The 14,799-nt window shown below is 36.6% G+C and overlaps 1 protein-coding gene across 1 annotated transcript in view; it reads right to left on the reverse strand.

Moving 5' to 3' along the window:
- The window catches only part of LOC100377035 (transmembrane 9 superfamily member 3-like), a 45,121-nt gene extending 33,150 nt beyond the window's left edge, over positions 1 to 11,971 (reverse strand). The window contains exons 1-2 of the mRNA XM_085493936.1: positions 11,777 to 11,971; positions 8,609 to 8,804 (exon numbers count right to left, since the gene is read on the reverse strand). Coding sequence (XP_085350062.1) covers positions 8,609 to 8,804; positions 11,777 to 11,857 — 277 coding nt within the window. The 5' untranslated portion in view covers positions 11,858 to 11,971. The remainder of the gene's footprint in view (positions 1 to 8,608; positions 8,805 to 11,776) is intronic.
- Positions 11,972 to 14,799: the final 2,828 nt, after the last annotated feature.

Genomic DNA, 14,799 nt, shown 5'->3' on the forward strand with positions numbered 1-14,799 from the left:
CAAGTCTGTTAATAACCAATCAGAATGCAGTGTTGTACCAACGCAATTTTCCAGGAATTCCCGATGGCATTCTAGTAATGCAATGCAGAAGTGAATTATAGATGTCTAAGTGAAATCTTTTGGAATTGATTTCGGCAAAAAAACTGCATTTTTTTAAATAGGGTAATTAACCATTTTTTTAAAAGTAAACTGAATATGGAATAAAGTATAAAGTACATGTATTTAACGTCTTCCCAATTATTAACAGGTCATTGTCAAAGCATACTTTATGCATGGTTACAGTTGTCTACACATTCAAACGATATTCAAAACGGTCAATATCTATGCTGTATTATATATCTATTTGATTACAGTTATTCGGGAAAAGTCAAACAATGCTCAAAGAACAGGTTTTATGACCAGGCAGGCAAATTTGGAGCATTTTGGAGGGAATGGTTGTTTAGCTGAACACAAACCTAAATCAAAGAAAGCTTAGAAAGAACTCCCGTGTGCTGAGAGTATTGAAGACATTAAAATTAATTCAACATTTAAGATTTGCTTTTCAAACAAGATGCTTGGCAACAATTATTTGTCTGCTATTTGAGATGCACAGCATGAAAACAATGTGATACACATTATCAAAATTTATAATATATACAGAAAATACATTTGATTTTTCATCCATGGTTTTTAGTCTTATTAATTCAGGAGCACTTCTGTGATGAATTCAATTCAAATCTGACTTTTTAAGATATAAGAAATGGGCTAATAATAGATATTCAATATGCATGTTTATCAACATTAAACTAATCATGCCTGTGGATTACCTCAATGAACCAAATGAATTATTATACAATTTAGCAATTATTACGCATAGATTTAGGTTTGTATATTGTTTCAGGGTGTACATGCACAAAGTTTTATTATAATATGATGATTAACCCTAACAAAATTAGTGGAAATCTGAAAAGTAAATTTTTATGCAAATTAGGTAATTATTAAAGATGTATATAAACCTAAAACTAATTAGATCATCACATTGTGTTAGAGTATATATGTACCAAGATTCAGTGAATTAAGATAAGTAAAATCACAGACCATCTATGTACGAAGTTTCACCAAAAAATTATTAATTGTAGGTAGCAAATTAGGTAATTAATATGATCTGAGCTCGTCTGTGCATTGTTCTAGAGCATCAATGTACCAAGTTTCATTGAAATGAAATAATTAGTACTTGCGATATCAGTGTAAAAGCCAAAAATTAATAATGCAAACCAATTGCAAGTTTCATTGAAAAGTAATGAAAATTGATTCATTATGTACAAATTAGGTAATTAACCCTAATCCGGTCAAGACGGTGAAAAACCGCCGTCAATATGGGTATGCTAGAATTTACCACTCCAGCTAGCTAACTGGTTAAGTAGTTGAAAAACCGCCTGCTATTTAGGTTGCTCAGACCGTCAAGCGTTTATAATACGTTGTACGGAACCTGATATTTTACACTTGCAAAATTATGGAGGAAGAGAATTTGTTTTCGATTCCGTCAAGTCAAATAAATTAACCAAGTAATAAAGATTGTAATTCTATACACTTGTCTGCTCATTTCACTATTTTACCGCCACAACGCGACGTTTGCAACGACGTAAAAAAAAATGCCTTGACCACATTGCAAACTGCAGCATCACAACCGTATTTGAACGACAAGATTCACGAATATAATGGTAGTAACATATTTTGACCAGATTGGCAAATAGTCCTGGCACTTAGAATGAATAGCATGATGGATTCCAACGGCTGAACTTGAATGTCGGCAATCACCAACGTAAAATGACCGGGAAAGCTGGTGGGAAATATTCAAGTCCATGTGATTTCACTGTCTGAGCTAGCATATGCAATTCTATGTGTATGCAAATTGTAACCAATCTGTGTTCGAAAAAATAACATTTATTTATATTATAAATATTCAAATTGTTGGGACATGCAGTCTTGTGGACATCTGGTCGTTCAGTATAAATATGGCCGAAGAAAATGAGATAAAGCCCTGACTCGCTGTGTGCCGCCTTTTCCACACGTTAATATGCCGTCCTATACAGATAGGAAGTGTTTTATGAAGGCAAGAAGGAAACTCAAGAAAACACGTTAATCGTGCAGTGACATGGGAAGTGATAAGTTTGACATTGACACGACAGATTTTTCACCAGCAAAGCGTGGGGAAAAAAAGAAATCCAAAGCAAAGGAAACATTTGGCGTCTGTGAGTTACCACGGACACCAGTGATAATAGTCCACTCAAGAAAAGACGTAAAAGGAATAAGAAAAAATGCAAGTCGGAGACTGTCTCCTCTGTCAATGAACATGCGATTACAGAAGAAAGCTGTTTGAAGGACTGCGGGGGCAAACTAGGGGGCAAACCAGGAGGCAAACGTAAATCGAAGACGAACCGTAAAATGGTTGAATCGCCAGTTGCCGACGAAGCAGATGCCGATGAAACGGGAGTTGGTCACGCTGAAATACAACGTGCCAACGAAGATGTGATACAATTTTTGCAAGACAATGTTTGCGACTCGGAACCATTGACATCCGCCACAACTGCCAACGCAGAAAAGCAGGGGCCTGAACATATCGACCCAGCGAGTACGCAACAAAACGTCGATGTCACCAAAGAAATGGTACAAGAAAATGTATGCGATACAGAACAATCAACACTTGCAAGTTTCCCCGAAAAAACGTGTTGTGTATGCACACGCATTGCCAATGGACACGCGTGATGATGATGAACTTGTATTGGACGAAAAAACGGGTGAACTACGACACCAAATACCAGATGACTTCATAGTTGCAAATGACGACGATACAGATTCAGAAATCGATGAAGATCGTGCTGAGAATGACGATTTTTTAGAGCAACGTTACCCACCTGTACTCGATAGCGACATTGAAATTGAATCCGACACAGAAATTGGTGCTACATTCGATTATGTTGCCTCCGGCACTGGTGAATGGAGAATGGCCACGGAGGAAGACGGCGATATATTTACTATTCCAGTTTTTGAACACACCCCTTCATATTTCTACAAATTTATCCCACCAGAACTGATAGAATTGGCTTCCATCGAGACTAATAAATACGCCAAATATCATCAAAAATACATTGCAAAAAAATTAAATGCCCACTGGCGTAATACAAATTTCAGTGAAATGCAAGCATTCTTTGGTGTGATATGTATGGGTGTTGATCACAAATCAGCGATTATTGGTCGAGTGACCCCTATCAGCAGAATATGCAATCTGATTAAAATCTGATGCAGTGTACGGGCTTTAATTATTTTGGCTATAAACTTATTTTAATTTTATTTTGTTATTACTTTTGTTATTAATGCCTTCTTATTTTATTATTTTACTTTGATTTTGATTTTTTTTAATTCCGCCCTACATACGTCTGACCCGATGCCTATGTAACGAGATTTCAACGAGACCCACTATCGACGATTTTAGTCAACGAATCACAGACCTTCTATAGCGCACATGATGACGTCACCGGACAGAGTCAGGTGGCAAACACACTCAAATAAAATAGCGGGTTCTACTGACGTTAGCGACAGTGAAAAACACGGCTTTTCGTTAAGTTTATCATTGTCAAATGCAACGAAAGTCTTTTTTTAATGTTTATATTGTGGCTCGAATGGTTCGAGTTTAGATCGTTATTTTGCGTAGTTATTCTGAGAGTGACGATTTTGTTACCACCGGTTCGACCGAACACCGGTGCCTTTTTCCAGTCGGTTGCCCTGGAGACAGGTGATGTTTTGTTGATGATCGGGCCAAAATCTTCTACGGTATTGAAGCCGTAGCTGTAAATATTCATCAAAATGTATCAACATTTTGTACATTATACAATAACTCTTTATTAAAGTAATTGAGCTGATTTGGACTGGAATAAAATATTTTTTATTTGGAACACATCGATCAGGAAATATTGTTTTGCTCCAATTTTCTGCGTCAACGCCGGTGGCCGCTATACAATTTAAAATCAGTTTGCATTGTTTACTATAGCTGTTCTAATCATTACAATTTACTTATTTTTTTGCTTCCATTCTAGATAATTATGCTCAGTGTTTGATGTAAAATTGAAGGGATGACTGAATAAACGAACCTTGGCCCTTGAATTACAAGAAAGTGTACATGGTCGGTAGTTTTAGCAGACAAAATCGGAAAACCATGCCGCCGCAATTAATTCCTGAGGGGAAAAGCAAGAAGCTGAAATTGAAAATTGGTGAAATGAAAGCAGCAACTAGACCGGACGACACTATCAATATTACTGCATACCAGGATGACAGCGCGCAAATATTGATTTTAAATACAGTCTATCCCCCCACTGGCTATGTCGGCAGAAGCAGTAGATGACGAGAGACACGTGCCTGTATCGTTATAATGTTACAGACATCACATGGGTGGCGTGGATCGTTCTAACCAAAGGCAAAAATACTATCACACGGGCAGAAAAAACAATCAGTGGTGGATCTACATGGCCCGTTACCTCGTAGATGTTGCATTGGTCATTGGTTATGAATGTTTCAAGGCATTGAATCGCATGACTAAAGTAACGCACAAATTCTTCAATATCCGCACAGGTGAACAACTGATTGGTGGACACTCGAGTAAAATTCAAAAATCCATAAGAGAAGTTGGCTCTCTTCCAAGTAACACATCATTTATTTGTAGTGAAAACATGGATTCGCACGAAATATGCAGACTACCCGGGCGTCAAAAATCGTGTAAGCAGTGCAGCAAGTACGGGAGAAAAACAGCGAGTGGCCGATTATCGGAAACGTCGAAAGGATGCCCAATTTGTAAAGTTCACCTTCAAGTGGGCGAATGTTTCGCTGCTTTTCATCACAACATGGCACTGAGGGGAAAACACACCGTGGGAACACAAACACGAAGTACGGAAGAGCAGCCCTCAACATCAGGCAGACACCGGGGTGGACGACTGAGAAAGGCGTACAACAAATAAATTTGGAACTTATTACAGCGTCAAGAACTGTACAATAGTTTGAGTTGGTGAAAATGCGTTATCGTTTATTTAGTTTCATGCTCCCTCGGTATTTATACGTTTTAATGTCAGGATAGTTCATCGGGTCTAGTCGGTGGAAATACGTTTCTGCGCGAGTATATATACACGCCAAGTCCCTGCAGTTACGTTCTCACTAGTTCGTTTTATTTCAAGTCATTAAATATACGTTGAAATATTTAGTTAGCTAATCGGGTCATGTCGGTGAATATACGTTGCCGTGTGAAGGTAACCCCGATAAAGTCGTTGCAGTTACGTTCTCGTTCGTTTTAGTCTCAGTTTGAGTCGTTAAATATACGTTGTAAGTGTGGGCTTACTCGTACGGTCAAGTCGGTTAATATACGTTAGAGCTTGAATATAACATAAGTCAAGTCACGGAAAGTACGTTGTAATATGTTACACATGTAGTTCAAGTCGTTGAATATACGTTGCAATTTGAAATGTACGCTGACAGGTCGAGTACGTCAAACACGCCCGTACATGTCCCCATACTCGGATGTTTTTTTTCTTCTTATTTCAAACTTGCATTCATGTAGTGACCTTGTACTTGCTTGTAATTAAGCAATATTTATTTCAATGTTTAACACGTGTTTATTGAGACTGTACAAAGGGCAAAACATCATTACTTAACGACAGTATATAATGTGTATTGAAATAAAACAGTGATTTTTTTTATACAAGAAATTGTTGTCCATGGTGGCAATGAAGTGTGTATGCGAACAGATTGCACAAAATGTGAAAACTGAGGTCGATACTATCTGGCAGGATAGCATGCACAGATGCTGGCTACTGGAGTGCATTGAATCATGACAGTTTTTCACCGACTTAACCTGATAGCCTGAAACTCCCCTGACCGGAAAAGGGTTAATATTTCACATAAATGTATGTGTGTTGTCCTATGTATTATGCAAGTTTCATTGAAGTGTGATAATTAGTACTTGAGATATCAGTGGAAAAGCCGAAAATTTACAGATCATTACGCAAATTACGTTAAAGCGAACCTAAATGCGGCCTTAATTTATAGTTGTGTATATTCTAAACTGTATTCAAAATAATATTGCAGTGGTTTAATTTTGTTTTAATTATAACTGTAGCTTGGATAGGCATTTGAAGTGCTTGCAATTAAACACCATGGAGGCCATTCATGGAGGCCATTCATGGAGGGGAATAAATAACGAACGAACGAACATATTTAACATGGGTACTTTTCAAAGCTATGACGTTTTAGTATCTGATCGCATTCGTATACGCCATTGTACATAGCCGTTCATGCTGCCAAGCATTGTGTACTACTAAGTATAAACTCAACTTTTATATGAACAATGTGCTTTTTAGAACTTGGGTTAGAACACTATGCGTTTGAACCACAGTATTCTGAGAGTGAAAGCCCAATTGCGTTAAAGTACCGTACTTCCCCGATCGTAAGCCCCTCCCGAGTATGAAGCCCATCCCTATATTTTCACTTGGTATTTATCGAATTGAGAGCATTCACGATTATAAGCCCAGAGTGTTTTTACTGGGTGTCGACGATATTCTTTAAAATATGTGTGTAAAAGGCATTTCATTTTATAATAATCGTGATTGGCATGGTAGTTTGGTTCATGCTTTTAGTTTTATGAGAAAACTCGCATTAAACTCAGAGTGCATAGCAAACGTACACAACATGGTTCGCATCCTTTCTATTCTGTCATTTACTCAGGATGAACCCCAATGTTGCAATTCTGGAGTAATCCACATTTCTTTGAGTAGTAGCTTTCGAAAAGCCAAAAATGTGTACCTGGTTATTGGGCATGGTTTACTTTGAGACTATCATGAAAGGCCTAGGGTCTGAACGATGAGACATGTTGGCGACCAAGAAAGGTGTTTAAACTTTTCCTCCACACTCAGTTTACCCACGGTTACTATTAACCGTCATTTATATTTCGGAAATTGCAAATCGTTGCAATCAGTGCTACAGATCGCATTTTAACATTGCGGTAATTCACTTCCGCATTGCGTTAACAAATTGTCAATAATCGGGAAATTTCATCATTACGACACATCATTTTGATTGGTTAATGAAAAACATGAACTGTTATGTCAAAGGAAGTTGTTCCAGGTCAAATCGTGCTGAAAAACCTCATGGTGGAAAATTGCTATGCGTCGTGAGTTTGTGTACGATCGAAAACATACCAAAACAAAAATAATGAAAAATGCCTTCGTCCACTCTTTCCTCACAGACTCTACCCATTATTTCACCGTAAATTCAGACGGTATGTAAATCGTATTGTAATAAAATGTGTGCGTTTTTTATGAACATGTTTGTTTCTTCATTGTAAGTGTCGTTCAAATCAATGACGCATTTTTTTTCCAAAAATAAGTATTATTTTCCCAAGCCCGGCGTGGTGAACGAATAATTTTTTTGGATAATATTTTGTTGTTTGCAAGATGGTTAAAGTGTTTAACCCCAAAACAAAATCATTTTTTCTGAGTTGGTCCTCGAGTACAAGCTCATCCCTTACTTTTCCCTTACGTGTTCATGCCTCCGGGCTTATGATCAGGGAAGTACGGTATACTGTGAAGATTCAGATCAGTCCAGTGTGAGTGATGAGAGTATATCGTCGACGATGCCCCTTGTTCGGATGATAGTTTTATTTCAAATTACACGAAAGTCTGTGAACAATCTACTTGGTGTTCCTGTGACACTTGTCCCATGATTTACCAGTGCAGCCCCGTGAATACATGGACGAAAAGGTTTCCACCACCACCCTACGAACTCAAGATTGCACTCCAGCATCCATACTTTGAATAATTTGCACGCCAATTCACCTGTCCAGCCAACTATGGCTCCCTAAGTTGCTTATATTTAATCAGATACTATTTCGTCATCATGCTTTGTTACCTTACTTTTTTTTTTATGGCAAGATGGCGCAAACGGAAGTCCTTCGCAGGTTTATGGTTTTTCATATTTAAATCATCATATCTCTGAAGATAATCATTTTTTTTTTTTTTTTTCAAATTTATAATCAATATACATAACTTGATAAATACAAACACCAAAATAGGCTCTATTTAGTTCCCCTTTTATTATATGCATGGATTTTTACCCAAAACTAATCAAATCTGTGCATTAGTTCAGAGCGTCATGTAGCAAGTTTCATCAAAATCCATTGAATGGCTCTTTAGATATATCAGTGGAACAGTCACAGCTAAAATTAGATAATCATCATACAAATTAAGTAATGTATGCATGGATTTCAATCAAAAACGCACCAAGTTTCATTAAAAACCAACATATTGAGATATATCTTGAGATATATCTCAACATATTGAGATATATCTTGAGATATCAGTGGAATGGACACACACATACAGACATACAGCCAGCCAGCCAGACAGACAGACAGACAAACTGCCTGCCAAGAGTGCTTCGCACATAGGAGTCAAAAACAGAAATGCCCAAAAGCGGGGTTTGGACGCTTAGTCTAGCATGGGTGTGAGTTGGACGAGTATGGTAATAAAACCCAACACACTACACAATGGCATTGTCTATGTAAATGCATGCATGTACATGTATAACTTACATTTAAAATTTATCTCCAAGCCACTAAACTCCAAATCTATTCCCTGGAGATTTTCACCCAGTGTCTCATGGTAATGCTCAATATTAAGTTTGGGACCTCTACAAAATGGCAGTGAGTAGTAATTGTAAGTTTCTTGTCTGTTGTGATACGGTCCAACTGTGTTCATCCATAGGACTACCTCATCATTGTCTCCATACTGTAGAAAAAACACAATTTATTTGTAAACTAAAAACATATATTGTTAAGCAAAAGATGCAGACATAAAATTATGCAAGTCTGAATACAACCACATGATGACTAAAAAAAGGCTTTATTAGAAATGTTGTGATATTTGGTAGACTTGACGACTCCCTAAAATGCAGAAAACCGAATCACAACAGTATTTGCATAAATGATCTGAAAAAATAATTATACTACTCAAGTACAATATGCAAAATGAATACCTTTCAATTAATTCATCAGCTGTATTTTTAGGCCTAATCTTAGAAATCTTCATGAAAAATTTATTTTAAACCAGTTAACTCAAAACCACACGTTTTTTTTTTTGTATTTTAATATATTTTTTATTGGGTATTCATAAAAATTTACATATCTGTGAATAAAGTGGTTATGCTTACATTCCTGTATAACTCAAAGTTTTTCAAAGTGACATTTCTCAAAGCTTCAGAAGAGGAATAGTTTATTGCTCAAACCCAGAACCTTTATGTTTGCTTTTGGTTCACATGGACGGATTTTTCCCTAAGATCACTATATTCACTAGATTGCTACTTGTCTATCTCATTCAGTTCTAGTTCATACCATTTGCCCCTTTATTCCATATATGGTATTAAAGGGGACCACTTTTTTAAGTGCTGTATCATTTTATTGTTATGATTTGCTATCCAATTTTCACACTGGTAGACTCTTTTCATGTACGTTAGAATACCCTTGAAGTTGGGTTTCATATCATTCATTTTACAGTGGTAAATATGTTTCCTAACTAACAGGCTAATAAAATTTATTGTCAACGATTCGCCTGGATCTGATATTATTAAGCACATTCTGCTTGGTGGTGAATTTTGTTTTAATATCTTTCCTCAACTAAAAAGTAGGTCTCTCCAAAGTGCAACAACATATTCACATTCATAGAAGATGTGTTCCAGAGTTTCTGGATTCTCCTGACAAAATGTGCACATCTGTGTAGGAAACTTTTCTGGGTTTTTATGAAGTTTATCATTTGTATATAGAATGTTATGTAAAAGTTTATACTGAAATTCACGTGTTTTGCTGTCGATACTCATTTTTATCATTAATTTGTACATTTTACTCCATTCTATTTGGCCAAGTTTCAGCATCTCTTCAAGTTTCTTTTGACTCACTGGAGGGATGAATTGCCTGTCTATTAATTCTTTTTTTATATAGGGTTTTGAGATCGCATCAAGCGGTGTTGGAATTCCAGACACCGATAAGCTTATCTCGTCTATGTCAGTGTTTTTGTATTTTAGATTTTCGGGGATGGCAGTAACAAGGCCAATCCATTTTAGTTTATGTAGTAACCACATGTTACTATTTTTCATATAATCCTAAAATTTACATTCGTAGCAACTACAGTTGCTTGTTGCAGTAGATTGTATGATTCAGTAAACCACATCTCTAGCACAACATATAAACAATAGTTAACAACACCCTCCTTCACTTTCATTGCCAATCACCTATTAATCAGGTGGTCACATGTTGTATGCATAAAAGCAATATGTCACAAGTGTCATCATTGTACAGTATATTGTACTGACCACAGCTGTTGTTAATACCTCATTGTAACATACATGTGGCATCATACTACACAAACAATTTGTTTCATCACATATTTTGTTTTAATATGGTTATCAACCAACAAAACCTGAACATTATAAATTAAGAGTAGAGTACTGCAATCTGCTGAATGTTTGTAGATGCAAGTTTTAATTTAAAAAATAAAACATATTTCATGTCCTCTCATGTTTTGAAATGAAAGACTGATATTTGATTGTATTTTGAATACATTGAATTGAAAACTAGCATTTATCTACATGTATGTTTCAAACTCTGATCACCCCAAGAATTATAGAATTTCAATTGAAAACATTTTTTCTGATCAGGGCAATGTTTAAAATTTCCCAAAATTGTATATTGGACACCAGGGCGTGGAACTTTTAAATTCAACCAACTCTGTCAAAAAAATAACTCACTAGAGAATAACTTATAACTACAATCACTAATAATAAATATCCAATAAAATTGCCTTTTCTAAATTTGCATTGAAGTCTATAGAAAAGTTTCACCAGACCCTCAGTGCATGCAAGTTTTATTTTGTACCAGCCTTGTCCAAAGCTAGGCAGGGATTTCAAACACTGATTGGTGCATAGCAGTTTGATATGCATGCATATGCCACCATTTCGAATATGACATTGCTTACAATAGTAAATAATAGTCTCAATTCCTCCAAACCATACCAGCTCTCAATCAAAACATTAACACTGTACATACACCTAACCCTAATTTCTTCCAGTAATGTTAAAATGCTAAATTATTACACTTGTGTTTCCTATAATCGGTATTACACGTACCTTTTCTATGACAATGACTAACCCTGAAACAACTTTGAATCATTGCATACCCAATAATTAATAATTACACCGATCATGCATGATTAGACCTTTCTAATATTCTTTCGAAATATATACAAAATATAATATTTTACTTGGTTTTAAGAGATTTATCACGACCGCTTTGAAACTGGTCCACAGAGTAGTTTAACGAGTAGTCTGTGAAAAAGACTACAGTCTGCAAGTACCAGCCATAAAACTGTCAACGAATTACAAGTAAAATAATTCCACATATAAAAATACCCATGGCAAATAGATATATGCGTGGGCAGAATGGATTCAATGTTATTATAATATTAATTTTTGGCGATCGCAATTTGTTATTAATATAGTGAAAGTTTGATCTGTGGAAAGTTATATTTAATTTCGGGGACACAGTTGATTAAAAACTAACAACGTCGACCTATATTTAGATGTCGTACAAGTTTTGTGTGATTTCCCGACGTAGTGCAACATCGATCTGTTTGCAATAGTCAAGTGTTCCACATCGTCTATCCGCCATCTTGGAATAAAATAACGAAAATAAACACAGTTAGATACTTACTGTATGCGTATGTTCGTCAGCTTTGACGGTTAATATTACAGCAATTGTGACACACAGTGCTCTCAAAGTATTTCTCAACATTTCAGCCCCTAAGTGCTATCTAGTAATAATCCACGGAAGAAGATGATGGCCGATATTCGCAATGTTCCCCAACAATTCCACTATGGACAACTCGGGAATCTGTCGCCACGTCAGCTTCTGGTTTTCTCATATATGGCGATGGCGGCGCTGTTGTAAAACACTTAATACAAAAATCAGTAAACCGGGAAAATGTAAAATACACAAAGTATCATTTGTGTGATATAAACTCACTCAATTCCCATGAAAGAAAAGGAAAAAGAAAAACAAACAAATGCAAAACTACATACTCAATTGCTCTGTAATAACTTCGAAGGCTTCAGAAACTAAATAGGTGAGATAAATCCGGGGTGGCACAATTGCGTATTAACACATTGTCATAGCCCTGCGTACAGTGCTGTGTGTACGGGGACGCGTTCGGTTGATAGATGTCCCCACCACAGCCCTGCGTACCTCCATAGACAAAATCCGGGAGCGCACCGTAATTGGTGCGCAAGTTAAAAATAAGTAGTTTACAGCCGAAATCGGTTGAAATGACGATAGTTATCCGTAACAACCATTATAAAGTTATCTGAAACTGAAATGTCTTTTAAAAAACGACTAGTAAAGACGGACAAATTGTAAACGCGTAGGTACCGGAGGAATTATCCACCAAACGCCGCCATTTTTAATTTCATTCACGCGAGAGAATGCGTTTGTTTTTAGGGCAAAGTAGCCGATTTCATCCACAATTGGACTCCGAACTGGGACTTCTGGATATATCTGGTAATCGATCATCATTTTTGGTACCTGGGCATATTATTTCATTAAAAAAGTTATATTTTTCAAAGTCCCGGACTTTGTCTATGGAAGTTCGCAGGGCTGTGGTGATGGTGGGGACATCTATCAACCGAACGCGTCCCCGTACACACAGCACTGTACGCAGGGCTACACATTGTCACTGACCAATAACACTGCAAACGCTGAAACTAGTAAATATTTCTACATACACAATTATTACTAGCACTAAACATTGTATGCCACCCCCAATGCTAAATACACTTATGCCTGCACTATAATTACACAAAACAATAAACACTATTCAAAAATGATGCAATAAGGCTACACAAACACTAATACGTATATTCGCTTACCAAAAACAGTCAGTTCACAGGCCTATTTAGAGAAGTTCATTTTTTAGTTATGTTTGTGTTTCTTTGTTCACGATAAAACATAATCCAGTGTATGTTTCTAAACACATTACAGCCAAAACAAAGTCAGCTTGGACGTTCCGTTGCGAGACATTACAAAATAAACGCAACGAGTGCTTATTTCGAAAATAAAAATACAAAATATACACAATCAAACGCGCCGGTCACGCGCGTTGAAAATAAATAGAACGCGTTGTGACACAGTCTCACGCAACAGACCATTTTCCGTACACTGCGAGAATCACGCGTTATGCGTGAAATCGAACGTAAAAACAGGACAAACAAAGGTCTTAGCGTCGTAGTCGCGTCAAACATCGCGTGGGATTCGACAAACGCGAAAGTATTTCGGGGACATTTCCTTGGTTAATAATGTGCTGTCCACATTTGATGATGGGCAATTCGATTAAGTAAGGGTATTCGGAAGCAATATTCCTCTGTCGAAGATCGGCCGGTCAATGTAAGCTACGAAATAAGGAAATTCGAGTTCAAAATCAAATCGTTCGATTTTTGCGGCAGACGTTCGACGCGCGTCTTTCATGCATCTCGCGAGATCTCGCAATTGTACGGAAAATCACCTATTAATGCTATTTTCAAACGCACTGTGCATGTGGGAAAGCGATGAGTGAACTCGAGCAAAATTATGCTAGTGTGAGAACACGCCATATTCCCCGCGGAGTACTCCCTAAAACATCGAGAAAATTTGCCATTTCAAAGGGCACCCCTTACAAATAATTGTCTGCGATTTTGTGAACATGACGTGTAAACAAGAATATAGCAAATTATCTTTTTTTTCTGTAATATTCGTGTGTAATCAGTAATTATGAAAATAATTTATGGGTGCATATGGAATAAATTTCGTTATGAATTATTCTTAATACAAATTTCTGAATTATCTTCAAGTTTTTTTTCAGGTTTCTTTTGCTCCCAAAACACGAAATAATTTTACAATATCAAGAACGTAAGTAGTATTCAACATTGTAAAATGTTGACGGATCGTTTGGAAGTGAAAATTTAATTTTCTCCCAGATTTGTAGGAAACTGTTTCTCAGCTTGTCTTTTTATTTGGTTTCAAGCCGTATTCAAAATGACTACCTCGAAATAAATTATAAATTACCCTTACTACTTTTAAATTATCACGCCTCGCATAACAAAGCAAATCGTCAAGATGAATCCAGACACGTACCAGGCCAAGAAAAAACATTCTATGTCACCTAAAGCAATATAAACTTGCCCAGAGTAGACTGTTTAGTCAAAACCCAAGCAGTTAGCCAATTCGCGAGCGAGTTTGCAAACTGGCTGCCCCAATACTTCTGAGACCTGCTTATAGCAAAACCATGACATTTATAAACGGCACAGTGCTGAGATTCACTTCGAGTATACCTGAAATATAATCTTATAATTGCATCCTAGTCGTCAAAACGTGGCAGTTTGGTGACAGTTTGGAATGATACCAAGATTTAACAATTCCACGAGAACATCGCAATGTTCTTTTAACACATGAAACGGATGTGCATTGGTCAAATTTTGTATAGTTCAATAGGCATACAAGCACCTGTATATATTTTGACAATAAACCACATTCACATTGTGCAAATACAAACAAGACCTTTCGGACAGTAACATGTAAGTGAAAAAGGAAGACACAACAGAATCAAAAGTAGCGACAGAATCTGCAAATTGTGTAATAAAAATGATATTGAAAATGAACATCACTTCCTCATAATATGCCCAGTATATAGTAAAGAGAGGGTCATT

This window comes from Saccoglossus kowalevskii, chromosome 19 (assembly GCF_978046115.1).
Source record: "Saccoglossus kowalevskii chromosome 19, keSacKowa6.1, whole genome shotgun sequence".
NCBI lineage: Eukaryota > Metazoa > Hemichordata > Enteropneusta > Harrimaniidae > Saccoglossus > Saccoglossus kowalevskii.